Consider the following 14046-nt stretch of genomic DNA (forward strand, 5'->3'; position numbering starts at 1 on the left):
CTAAGGAGAAATGAAACAATGGTGATGAAAATTGAGGAATTGATCATGTCAAATGAGACTGCGGCCAAAAAAATTGAAGAGTTCGTGCGACAACAAAGGAAACATATTGTTCTTGCCATGAGGGAGAGGTCAAATGTAATGCAACTATGTAGATGAATGTAATGGTCGTTTTCAATTTCCGTTTGACCAAAAAAAGATGAGAGAATGTAATGAACCTTTTGATTAGTTATGTATTGAAATGGAATGCCATTGTGGTTTTCAGGCACCCGACTATCTTTTATACTGTGTCTACATCATTTTTAGTTTAGCAAATTCCTCGCATATCATTTGGAGGATACAAATTTGTTTCGTAGCGGTTTAGACAGAGCACTAGGAGAAAACAAAGAACATATTAAATCTGTGACTAAAAGAGAAACAAGAGGATATGGTGTGCACAAATACATTACTTTTCTGTAGGAGAGCATTCCAATAACACATACTGTATAGGTGCCCCTTAATTAAGCTCTGTTACCTTAATTTGGCAATTCAGGCATAAAAAGTCCTACAGAAACTTTATGGGAATATTAGGACTAGCTAAAAAGCCAATGGCTACCATTAAACAAAAGATAACAGTCATAATATTATTCTCTGATTCAGATCCAATCACAAAAGTCAACAGTCGTAGTTTTTTCCAATTCTAATCACAAAAGCTAACTACTGCCATTAAACAAAAAGTTGCAGCAATGACTCAACATCCCTCCCTAAAATAGTACTAATTTAATTCATAATAAAGTGTTTCATCCATTACACAAAAAGTTGTAGCAACTGAAAATGTAGCCCATATGGATACTTGGTTCAAAAATCGTCCTCATGAGGTGCTGATGAAGATGCTTGGCTACCAATGCCAAGCCAATGACCAATGCCAGTGCTCCTCCTTCCATTGGTTGCTGCAGTGACTTGTGAAGCTCCATTTGTACCACTTCCTCTTCCACCTCCTACAGCTACACTGCTTCCTCTTCCACCACCACCTCCAGTTGTACCCCTTCCTCTCCCACCAACTTCAGCCACACCCCTTCCTCTTCCACCACCGACAATTGCACCATGCTTCTCCCACCATCAACAGCTACACCCCTCCCTCTTGCAGCACCACCTCTAGCTCCACCCCTACCTCTCCCACCACCAACAGCTAACACCTTTCCTCTTGCAGCTCCACCCCTGCCTCTTCCACCACCTATAGCTACACCCCTTCCTCTTCCACCTCCTCTAGCAACACCCCTTCCATTTCCCTTCTGAACCTGCAAATATTGATACTTATTAGACAAATAATTAAGGTAGATATTAAAAAATTGAAGCCAAAGATTAAAAAAATTGTAGTCTATATTTACCTGTGTTGGGTTTTTGCATGTTCTTGAATTGTGTCATATTGTCTGCAGTTTCTACACTTCAAAGACTCAGGTTGCTTCCTTATAGCATTTGGGTTCTTGGGCTCATCAACAGCTCTTCTCCTTGCTTTTTTAGGCCTGTCAGCCTTCTTCTTCAACGGAGGAGGCATTATGGGATCATAGTCTATTTGTACCCACATTGACTTATCAGGAATAAGGTAGATCTGTCTGTCCCAAGCCCTAAGGTAGGTGCTGTATGGTAAAATTCATGGACATAATTTTCAGGCTTCCCTTTGTCAGTATAAATTGCAGCTACACCATGGATGCATGGGATTCCTCTCAAGTCCCATCTTCTACATGTGCAGGTACAGTTATCTAGATCCACAAGGTAAGTCTTTAACTCATTAAATACTTCAAATAGCCTCCCTCTAGAGTATAGACACTGACAACCCCTTGCCCATTTTTTTATTCCCCTTAGGTTTTTATGAATTGATGGACATAAGGGACCCTTAAACTTTTGAACGTATTGCAGTCTCTCTTGAAATCTCACCATGAATTGCCTCTTAATCATCTCCAACATTGTGACTATGGGCTTGTCCCTAGCAACCATGATCATTTCATTAAAAGACTTTGCCAAGTTATTAACAATAACTGCAGATTTAGCCAAACCACTGAATTGCCACCTTGCCCAGTTTTGCGCATTTTGATCTAACATCCATTTGTGAACTGCTTCATTCAAAGCCTTCAATTCATCCATTTTTTCTTGAAATCCCTGTTGTGTGTATGCACATGCAGCCCCCCATATTGCATCTTTTTCATCTTTACCTTTGAAACCCCCCAGTTTAAAATTTGCATAGAAATGCCTCATACAGAATCTATGTTCATTGGCTGGGGCGACCTTCTTCACTGCCTCAAGTAGTCCTTTCTGCCTATCAGATATGAACACCATCCCACTACATCTTCCTAAGGCACTTACAAGATTTTCAAGAAACCATATCCAACTACTCTTGTTCTCCGATTCTGCAACAACAACTGCAAGAGGAAACATTTGGTTATTCCCATCTCTAGCTACTGCACTTAGGAGTTGGCCACCATATGCACCCTTCAAAAAACATGCATCTAACTATATGAAAGGCCTACATCCATTAAGGAACCCATCAACCTGGGCCTCATAAGCTACAAACAACCTCTGGAAAATTGGTGAAGCCAATTCCTTTCTACCTTAATCATCGATGTGCTACCGGGATTATGCCTTCTAACCATCTCACAGTAGTCCCATAACCTGAGGTATTGTTCATCATAGTTTCCTTGAATTAATTCAAGTGCCTTTCTCTTAGCCCTGTATACTTTCATTTTTGAAACATTAACCGTCCATTCCCTCCTAATACTGTTTTTCATCCCTTTGACCTCCAGTGTAGAATCATCACTTAGCTTATCAATGTATTTTGTAGCCAACCATGCAGATGAAACCTTGGGGTTGTTATAATTCCTACCACATTCATGAGGACCTATGTTACTTTTAATTTGAAATGTAGTACTGTCACCATCATTGGATGCATGAATTCAAAAACCACATTTTTCCTTGCATATTACTGTGACCCTATCTTTGTCATTTTTGACATATGTGAAATCAGACCCTATCTTTACATGGTACTCTTTAAGAAAATTTCTAAATTCATACACACTCTTGAACATCATGCCTTTCACCACTTCAGGATTAGCCATGTCCTTAACCTCATCAAATTGAGTATATTCAATTCCATCACCATGTTCCTGTGTTTCACTAGGAAATGTTAACTGCTCAATGTCACTACTATCACCATCAGAAAGGTCATCCATCCAGTTAGAACCTGTACAAACCCTTTTTTGAACCTCATGAACCTCCTCTTCAATAGGGACATCATACTCCTCATTCTCTTCACTAGACATTACAAGCCCACTAGTACCACTCTCATTGTCTCCCTCATCACCCTCATGTTCAGTGTCAGGGTCTGATTCCCTTGGAACATTAAACTCCTCCTCATCATCTTCACTTCCATTATACATCCCAGGAGAATCAATATATACTTCAATTGGGACATTAAACCCCTCATGAGTTACAAACATGTCTAACAAATCAATATCATCAGTCAACCCTACTAGACCACCATCTAAGTCAACATATGGTAGTTTATGGTATATGATAGAGTTTCTCGGACAACCCATTTCCTCAATAACATCAATAAGATTAGCATACGTGAAAAGGTTTCGGTCAACATTGCTTATACCTAAACCCCACCCACGTACTTTCTCTGCGGTGCATCAACAAACCTACCCCCGAAATGAATATTCAATGTAACCCACAATTCCACCATTTTTTTATGACCTACAAATGAACAAAGGGGACCAGTTCAATGAATTAGGTCATATCAACTCCATATTTAATACAAGCAGACAAGAATGAGGGGACCACTATAAATTTTTGTAAATAGAAAAATAGGAGAATATCGATACATTATTATTAAACCAAAAGGGATATCATACCACAACCCAACACATGCATAAAATCACAATATTTTATACTACGAATTTAACCTTTTTTTAATCACTAATTACCTGGAAGACAGCTTCAGATTCAGGAAGAGGATTTTCAATTCTTCTAGAAGAATGAGAGAAAAATAGGGCTTGCGATTTCTTTCTCAGCTACTTCATTAGTGTGTCGTGTATGGAGCTCATATCTTCTTTTCCATCACGTATGAGAGAGAAACAAGCTTGTTTCTCACGATGGGAGGAGGATTGGAGAGGACTTCAGGAATTTTAGGGTTATAAGGATTTTAGGGTTACAAGAGTTAATTGGGGGGGGGGGGGGGGGGGGGGGGGGGGGGGGGGGGGAAGAAATGAGAGTTGTTCCTCGCTCAAATGATTTTAGGGTAGGGGATAATTTGGACCTTTCGTGTTCTCCGTTAATTGTAATTTTCAAAAAGTGGGACGTTGAAACTCGAAAATAGATGGATGAGGGTTAATGATTCATTTGTTAGATGGAGGGGGGTCCTTGATTTTTAGTGGTAGATGGAGGGTTTTTTTTTGCAATTCACCCTTAGAAATTATATCAAACAACATCCGATCAATGTCATTTTTGGTGTGGTCAGTGTTCTCGACGAGTTCTAAAAAATGAACGATTCCGATCATTGTTGTGGGCCCTTCCAAATCTGGACCAAACTGGTTTGAGGAGAACTTGACTAGACCCTTGCCCTTTACTATGTTATATGGCTATTACTACATTTGGGCATTTAGGCCAGGAGTCCATAGTATAGGGTCTAATAATGTAATAAGGACATCAAACATTTTCCATCCTAGCAACAGGACCTTGTTCCACCACGTTCCAAAATACCCTTGAAGAAAAAGTGGCTCCGCTAAGATTCCAACCATTTGTGGAATTATCTCGTCCAAAATAGTTGCGCTAGGTCGCTCCCCTCGCTACGGCTGCTTATGGAGCTCGGTGTCGCTATTCCTTCCGATCACCTACTCCACATACGCTTGCTGGAGTTTACGGGAACCAGGGCGAGCACAGTGGTCAATGATGGAGACGGCGGCAGTGACAGGAGGTTAAGGCTCTGGTTCGACGGCAAATTGAATAATCCTAAACGAAAGAGTGATACAGAGCATATATATATATAGGTATATTGTTTGTATGTATATAATTAGAGATTAGATCATTAGATAGATAATGAAGAAATTGATGAGGGGAAGATGTGGCTATCTGATACTATCAGTTGATGTTTAGGATGACACGTGATGGCTTTTTGGTTTTCCTTCCTCTCCTCTCCTCTCCTCTCTCTCTCTCTCTCTCTCTCTCTTATTTATGCAAAAACAATCTCAGGCCCGGTTTCGCTAAGGTTTTTATTTTTTAAGTACTTATTTTTCACTTTATAACACAAATCATTCTTCCACAATACATCACCTTCAATTCAAAAATTAAATACTTATTTAAAAAATATTTAGTTATTTTAGATATTGAAACACACCATTCTAATGTATTATTCTAACTCGAGATAGGCAATTGTGGAGATTTTGCTTTCAGTAACTTGGCTCTTTCATATTTTATTGGAGTTATACAAATAACTTTGTGTTTTTTCTATGTCATTCTAAAAATAAAATTAAACACACACAAATAATGTTATATGCGTGGTACATAAAATACATATATAACCTCATATGTGTTCTTTATGTGTCGTACCAATTTACCAAACTAAAACACACCTCGTACTATTTTCCTAAAATTCCTCGTACATATATGGTTCTCTTTTGAAATCCATATTATGCATTATTCCAAAAAAAAAAAAAGAGGGTTATCAATGTAAAATTTGTGCTCTTTATAATAACAATAAAATCAAGAGATACAGTTATCTGTTCGAATTTACACTATGTCTTATCCCAAGCTCTCTACAATAGTAATGAAATCAATAGATATGGTTATTTGTCCTACTCTATACTCTGTATTATGTCCAAAAGATCAACATGTAAGGTTAGAGAAAAAAAATTATCCACCGCCGGTGTAAAACTCCACTTTTCCATCACCGCCTATTATGGGTCCCACCGAGTGTCTATTATTGTGATATGAATTGTTCATATTTTAAGACCCACAATATATTATAGCCATACAAAAAATCGACTTCATCAAAAGTCGATAGATATATCAAATTTTGAATTTTACTTTATAAAATGGATGATCTGATTTCTATCAATAATAATAAAGATAAACTATCCATTTTACAAAGCAAAATTTAATTTTTGATACTCCTATCGATATCTGATCAAGTTTATTTTTTTCATGGATACACTACTATGTGGGGTCTATAAGATGAATGGTTCAGATCAACAATAAAACACAGTAGAACTGAAAAAAGTGGTGATGAAAAAGTGGAGTTTTCCACCGCCAGTGGAAAGAATTTAAACATAAGGTTATGTATGCAAAATCTACACTCTTTATAATAGCGATAAAATTAACAGATGTAGTTATATGTCCAAATTTATTCTCTATATTATCCCAAAAAGACTAATAGATAATGTTATCTCTGCAAAAAATGTGCATTGTACAATTGCAATAAAACCAATATGGTTATCTGTCTATATTCTATATTATTTCAAAAAGAACATTTAAGGTTATCTCGGCGAAATATGTACTCTTTATAATCACAACAAAACCAACACATATGGTTATTCTTTCAAATCTATATTCTATATTACTCCAAAAAGACCATTAAACAATGTTATCTATGTGGTTTATATAATCGTCCCTAATTACAATAAAATCAATAGATATGGTTATCTGTCCAATCCATTCACTGCATTACCAAAAAAATTCAACAGATCAGTATAGAGAATTAAAATAACATTGGTTTAGTACCAAAGATATGCAAAGAAAAAAGTATAATGATAGGGATAATTATGGAGTAGTTAAACGACATCCCTAACAAGGCTTATCAAGCTATTGTATTTTTTTTCCTTTCCTTTTGGATCATTAATTGCATTGTTCACCCACGCACAAAATTCCAAAACCCTTCCATCTTTATCTCAAGTCTGTAGAAGAGGAGTAAATGGCGCTTTGAAGAAGCGAGAATCGCTGTGAAGAGCAGAAGATCCATGGGTGCTTACAAATCATGAAAATCAACCGTTATCGATAGCTCAGAAGCCTCACCAAAGACCATTTGACTTCCGGTGACCACCAAAATGCCTTCAATAGCCATTGATCTTTCTTAATTTGTACAATTCAACAACTTCTCATTTCCATAGCACATTCTACTAAATATTTCGAAGTTTGGTGACCCCAATCGAAGCTCTGACAGGTTTTGAAACATCCACCGTGATTGAATCGCCCATCGCACTGCCGCTAGCGTTGATCAGGCTGAATCACAGATGAGAGAGAGTGTGAGTTTTGTCCAAAAGTGGTGAAGGTTAAATAAATAAGGGTAGTTTTGCCAATTGATGGACCTTAGACTCTAACAAGAACGCCTTAATGGATCCGTCACCCTTCAAAAACTAAGTTTGGGCTAAATGTCTTATTGGATCCATTCTTTTGGACCTTAGCCCAATTTGCTATACATTTATATAGCTACACTTACTATGACATTTTTTGACAATTAATAGTTGAGATCCACTCATACAATCCAATGGTTGAAAACAATTGGAAGTATAGCCATTGCCTTAAGGCTCCGTTTGAAACTTATGGAAACGAAAAGAAAAAGAAAGGAAATGAGATTAATAATACCGAGTGTAATCCCAAGTGGGTGTTTGATTGTGTAAGAATTAAATAATGGGATTGTGATTACCAATCTCAATCCCTTGTTTGATTGGAATACCATGGGATAGGATTACAAATTGTATTTCCAAATATACCCATGGATGAAAACATTGTCTATTGAATTGCAAGGAAAAAAAAAAAAAACAAACGGCGCATTTTCCAATGTAAAGACCCTAATTTTTTTTGGTAAATAAAAATTTCGTTAAATATTTGAATTTTTATTTTAAATTACTTGGTTTCTTTTAAAATTCCTTTTTAATTCTAAAAATCCATCATAATTAGATTTTAGTCCGTTAAAATTATTTCTTGGCAAGTAGAATTGCTTTTCAATCGATTAGGTGGACAAACCGAACAACCAATTCACCTGGTTACAATCTCCTAACCCTAGATGGACCTTTTGACTATCTTTGAGCATTGTGAACCTTTCCAACCCTAGACTAGAAAATCATTATGTCTTCCAAGTGTTTTTTTATTTTTTATTTTTTATTTTTTATTTTTATTTTTTCTTCTCTTTATTTACCCTTGGGTCAATAATTACTAGGGAAACTTTTATCCCTTGGACAAACCTAGACTTGTAGGCCTAAATCTAGATTTTCCACCAGGTACCATCCTAGATTGTTTAAGTACATATATAAGATTATATATAGTCCTATGTACTTCATAGACTATTATAAGCATGCTTAAAGGACTTATAGTCATTTCTAGGTATTATTCAAGTATATATTATCTTACCTCTTTAACCATTGGTCAATAAATGCTAGGGAAAACTTTACCCATTGGGTAATAAAGTTAGTTTACTAACAAGTACTAGGATAAATTAAATAAGTCACTTCCTAGATTTCCCATGTGCTTGTATACTTAAAGATATGTATATGTACCATATAAATTTATTACCATAGATTCACTAGGTGCACAAATATAGTATTCTAAGTGGAGCATGTGCCTATTGGACTATTTTATTAGGAAATCTTGATACTTGAAAATCCTACTAGATTACATAGTACCTTGTGTACTTCTATATATACTTGGACATACATAGATATATGTACCTTATAAGATATTTTACTAGATTTCATAGGTACACAAATAACTTTATATATAGGTACATGTACCTTATAAAGTTATTTTTCCTAGATTTGCTAAGTACACCTATATATTTATATATAGGTATATGTACCTCATAGGCTCATAGCCATTATTAAATTTCTAAAGGAATCCTAGACCATACTCCTAACCTTTGCCCATTGGATAATAAATATTAGGGAAATTTTTACCCCATGGATAATAGAAAACCTAGACTTGCCATTGACCTCCAAAGATATTGTACTAAGATTTTTAGGTACACATATATGGTTATCTACAGATATGAGTACTTCTTAGCTTAATTTATTTCTAAGAATCTTGATCATATCTTCTCTAGATTGACACTTGAAAGCCTTACTCTTTCCTAGACTAGATCACATAGTACTTAAATATCCTTATATATGAATAGTTATATATATAGGTACCTTGTACTAGTGAGAGATGGAGAGATTTGGAGAGTACATTTGTAGGTGGACAAATTCAAGCTGTGCTCTGAACAGCACTGGAATGCAGCGGCTTCACGTGCCTCTTGAACGTAACCCTAATTTGTTAACGTAACCCTTGTCCTGCAAAACAAACAAGGAATGAGTGCACCTTTGCCTCTCGTGGCAAAGGCCCTCCGATGCCTTTGTTAGTATTTCGTACTAGCGATCAAACCCTAATTATCAATAGGAAAGCAATAAGAATGCAGTGTATTGCGTACCTTTTTCCTCTAGGTTTACCTCATATTTATAGATTTATGGATGCTTGCTGCCCAAGTATCCATATTGCCCTAGGTTTCCTACCTCGTATAGGAAAACTAGGATCTCTTGGATTCTCGTTCCCTTATCAGTTTATTTCCTTAATCCTTGTAGGACTCTTTTCCATAACAAACCGAACATCCCATTCTCATTGGGTATCTTTCTTAGATCCTATATTCTTGGGATCTCATCCCTTAACGGAATACCAGTGATTCTGGACCCTTCTAGAGTGTTCTCTCTAACAGGTCTTTTCTCTTTGTTCGGCCATCTCATGGCCGAACAGATGGCCTGGACCAGTTACTTCACATGTAACTGGTCCTTTAGAAATGATTTGGACCATCTCCTTTCTAAGGAGTTCTCCTTCTGTTCGGCTTTCTCTTACCGAACAAATTTCCTGAACAGTGGCATCTCATGTCATTTTTCTTGTATTTGGTCCAATAACGTCTCGTGTTACTATACCGAGAATCGTACAATCTCTCTGGACCATTGACTTCTCATGTCACTGGTCCATAGCACGTTGATCTTTTCTTTGACCGTGCTCGGGCTCGTTTTGTACTTGTTCGGGAATACCTCCCTACAATTGCTCCCGAGCTTTGCTCGTTTATATATTACTCAGATGACGAGTAAAGCTTTTTAACCGAGCAAGTTCATTTTGTTTTCTGCACCCTATTTCATATATTGGTGCAATGTTTCATCACGTTGCTTTAGAAAAAATCACCCTTTCTTGTGGCCGCCACAGACTTTTAGCCCTAACCTTTACACGTGTCAATCATCATATTGCTTTACATTAAATACGAACAGACGTGTTTATTGGAAAACGGAACGCTCAAACGGCGTCTGGGATGACGTTTCACGTATGCCACCAATTTTTAGGGTATTTTTGGGTTTTCGTCCCATTTTCAAAAACCCCAATCTCTCTCTTAGACTCCTTCTACAGGAAAAAAAATGGTTCAAGCTCTTCCCCGCCATTGAAGCTCTGTTCATCATCTCAAGGCCTCTTCTTTTCTGCTTTTTAGGGATTCCATCGACTATTCTCGTAAGTCATCACTTCTTCTTCTTTACAACTCCATTTCTCTAGTGGATTGTTTAGGATCACGTTTTAGGGTTTTATCGTCCCCTTTTTTTTACTTCAAAAGAACCTCAAATACCTCTCTAGTAATGGGAAGATTTCGAAGACACTGTAATACTCCTCAAACCATGGCTAGTTTCAGATCTCGATATGGGATTCCTGACAACGTAGCTATGGTTTTGGCTCCTGAGGATGCCATCCGTGAGAGTTTCGATTTCGATACTCTTCACATTCCAGTGGTAGCTGTTGTTGAGGGCGGAGTTAGGTTTCCCTTAGCTCCTCTGCTCCGCCAAGTCTTAGCATATTATAGGCTTTCCCCAATGCAGGTTTCTGCTAACTTCTTCCGAGTAGTTATGGGCATAAATGCCCTAAATCAAATGTTAGGGACCTCCCTAGGCTTGTACGATATCCACCATCTATATAGCATTTCCAGAACTGGGGATGCCCTTACGTATTATTTAAAAAGTAGGGATTCTAGAAAGAAGCTCGTTCTCGAACTCCCTGACTCTGCTCGAGGGGATGACGACGACTTTCGGATCGTTACGGGCAACTTCGAACCCAGAGACGAGGACGACCAAGTGATTGGTTTTCATGCCCCTCACATATTCGGGAGTCCACGTTAGTGCTCTCCCCTAATTTCATATATGTTGTCCTTTTTCATAGGAAAAGCTTTTTCGTGCTTCTAATTGCTTATGCTTTGCTTTGTTTCAGCATCAAATATTAACCGTGGTTATAACATCATAACCCCACAAGTTTACGTAGCTGATCTCAAACGAGCACTTGCATTCAACGGCGAAGGGACATACCTTGCAGGCCGAGCAAGAGCTGCTCAAGTACTTCTCAGCTACAAAGCTTCTTACGGTGGGTTTATTGATCGGCGAACCCGAGCAGCCGATAATCCTGCAGTAGCTGGTCCTTCAAGATCAGTTCCCGAACAAGAAGAGAGGCATTCTCGGACACCTCCAATCTCCGACGAACCTATTCCTCTTGCCGAAGAAGCTTCCAGCTCGACATCTGATTCTTCTTCTAGCGGCAACACCCTCTCACCTCCTGATATGAACCGACCAATTGATTTAGGCAGCCTTCTCACCATCCCTGGTCGAGGTCGTGGCACTATTCGGGGCCAAGGGGGTCAAGGTCGTGGCCGCCGCATCCAAACTCAGACTGACGCTCCTCCTGGATTTTCCCCAGAAGACATTGAAGCCATTCACAGAGAAAAACGTCAAAGGGTGGAGGAATCCCAAGAAAGACCCCCACCTTCTTCCTCGTCTCCTGCACCTGCATGGGCTCCCTCTTTCTCTCATGGGAACCGAGCCATCACTGCTCGGGACTCTGTTGAGACTGAAGGGACTGCACTTGCATTGTCCCAGGCCTTTCTTTTGCCTGTGGACATGCAAAAGGAAGTTGCAATGTCTCCTGACAACCTATTGAGTTCTTTTATGTCCCATAACGCTAAGGTAAAGTTTCTCTTTGCGAACTGTAGTGTATATAGTATTTGATATTTAAGTTTAATCATAGCTGTTCTGATCATTCCAGGTGATGCAAAAAATGGTGGCCATGGCTCAAAAACTCAGCCAATCCGAGCCCCAACGTGCCAAACTTGTCAGTGAGAATACCAAGCTCCAACGTACTATTATTAGGCTTGAGAGGGAAAGAAACCTGGCTATAGGGACAGCGGATGGTTTAAAGGGACAGCTGAAGGGGGCGGAGGACAGTCTTGCACAAACTTTGAAGGAGCTTGAGACGACCCAGACTGAAGCCAAAGCTGCTTTTGAGAAAGGGTATAATGAAGGAATCAAGGTTGCCACGGAAAGCTACACAAGCCAAATGCCTCGAATTCAGGACCAAGTTTGGGTGGCTTCCTGGACTGCTTGCCTTGCAAAAGCAGAGATTCCTGAATCATCTCCCCTTTGGACCAATATGGATTTACCGAGTGCTGCTGCTGGCTGGGAGGAAGATATTGTAGAGGAGAGGGCTGAAGAGCAGGTGGTGAATGCATCTGAACAACCTGTTACTGAAGTGGAGCCACAGAATGATATGACCAACCCTGGCCAAAAGGAAGTCAGTGGTGGTCCTATTGAAGATGAAAATACCACAGAAGAGCTGGCTGCTCCAGTAGCTCCTACAATTACTCCTGCAGCTGTCCAAGATCTCACAGAAGACGTATAAAGTCAATCGTTTATGTGTTTTGACAATCTGTTTTAGCCACCTGTGGATCAGAATATTGTGTTTCGTAAAACTCCTTTAGTACTTCGTACTTGTCTTTGATTTGTAAGTTCCCGTATTTAATCGTGTGAAGGTTTCACGTATTTATGCATATATTCGTATGCTGCCAAGTTCGTGCATATTCTTGTATGTTCTATGCATGTATTCGTATGCATCGCAAGGGTTTAAGTTTCTCGTACTTTGAATATGTCATGGCTTAAATTCCAAACAAGTGTTTTCACACTTTAAGTTTCACGTACTTACACAAGTGTTTCGTACTTGCGTTCAAGTCTCACAAGTTGATAAGCAGTGATTTAAGGTTTCACGTACTTAAACTTGAGTTTAAGTTTCACGTACTTAAACTTTTGTGTTAAGTTTCACGTACTTAAATGGTTCGAATTTTACACAAGTATCTCGAACTTGTGTTCAAGTGTCACGTACTTAAACTTTTGTGTTAAGTTTCACGTACTTAAATGGTTCGAATTTTACACAAGTGTCTCGAACTTGTGTTCAAGTGTCACGTACTTTAAATAGATATCTTATACCCTGCTCCCCAATACGAATAAGGGAAACTAATTTCGTAATTAGTATTTAAAACAAATACCACGAGAACTGCAGTTTATACTAAAAAAGTAACTTCATTCATAAACTGTAAAACTCAAGAGGGCGTTATTCGTACCCCTAGCTTTCCCTCATTAGCCACTTTAGTATTGCCGAGCACTTTTCGTAGCACAAGGTCTCCAACACCAAACTCTCGTGGGTGTACATTCTTGTTATAACTTTTGATGAGCTGCTCTTGGTATGAGGCCAAGTGCACCAGGGCCCGCTCTCGTCGTTCCTCGGCAAAGTCTAACTCAATCTCCAAAGCTCTGTCATTTCCTCCACTTTCAACCAAAGTGGTCCTGTTGGTCGGCAGACCTATTTCCAACGGAATAACAGCCTCTGTTCTATATGCTAATGAATAGGGGGTCTCTCCCGTAGACCTCCTAGGCGTTGTTCGGTATGCCCATAAAACCAATGGCAATTCATTGGGCCATTTCCCCTTTGCCTTATCCAAACGTTTCTTAATCCCATCAAGAATTGTTTTGTTTGAAGCCTCTGCTTGTCCGTTGCTTTGAGGGTAGGCTGGAGTTGAGTAATAATTTTTTATCCCATACTGGGCACAGAAAGTTTTGAACTTCTTCTGAAATTGTGACCCATTGTCTGTAATCAACGAATAAGGTACCCCAAAGCGAGTTATGATGCTCTTCCACACGAACCTTTCTATCATAGGTTCAGTGATTTTGGCCAATGGCTCTGCCTCGATCC

General features: G+C 38.7%; 1 protein-coding gene across 3 annotated transcripts; it reads right to left on the reverse strand.

Moving 5' to 3' along the window:
- Positions 1–1192: 1192 nt before the first annotated feature.
- On the reverse strand, positions 1193–4100 carry LOC131326282 (uncharacterized). Of its 3 annotated transcripts, none has more exons than XM_058359006.1 (3): positions 3957–4100; positions 1365–3726; positions 1193–1274 (listed from the first exon to the last, which is right to left on the reverse strand). In XM_058359006.1, exon 2 carries the CDS (start codon positions 2407–2409, stop codon positions 1546–1548), a length of 864 nt encoding a protein of 287 aa, XP_058214989.1. In that variant the 5' UTR covers positions 2410–3726; positions 3957–4100; the 3' UTR covers positions 1193–1274; positions 1365–1545. The 3 variants fall into 2 exon arrangements, with proteins under 3 accessions (XP_058214989.1, XP_058214991.1, XP_058214990.1); XM_058359007.1 differs by having other exon boundaries at positions 1365–4100.
- Between the last annotated feature and the right edge of the window lie 9946 nt (positions 4101–14046).

The sequence above is a fragment of the Rhododendron vialii genome, chromosome 5a (assembly GCF_030253575.1).
Source record: "Rhododendron vialii isolate Sample 1 chromosome 5a, ASM3025357v1".
NCBI lineage: Eukaryota > Viridiplantae > Streptophyta > Magnoliopsida > Ericales > Ericaceae > Rhododendron > Rhododendron vialii.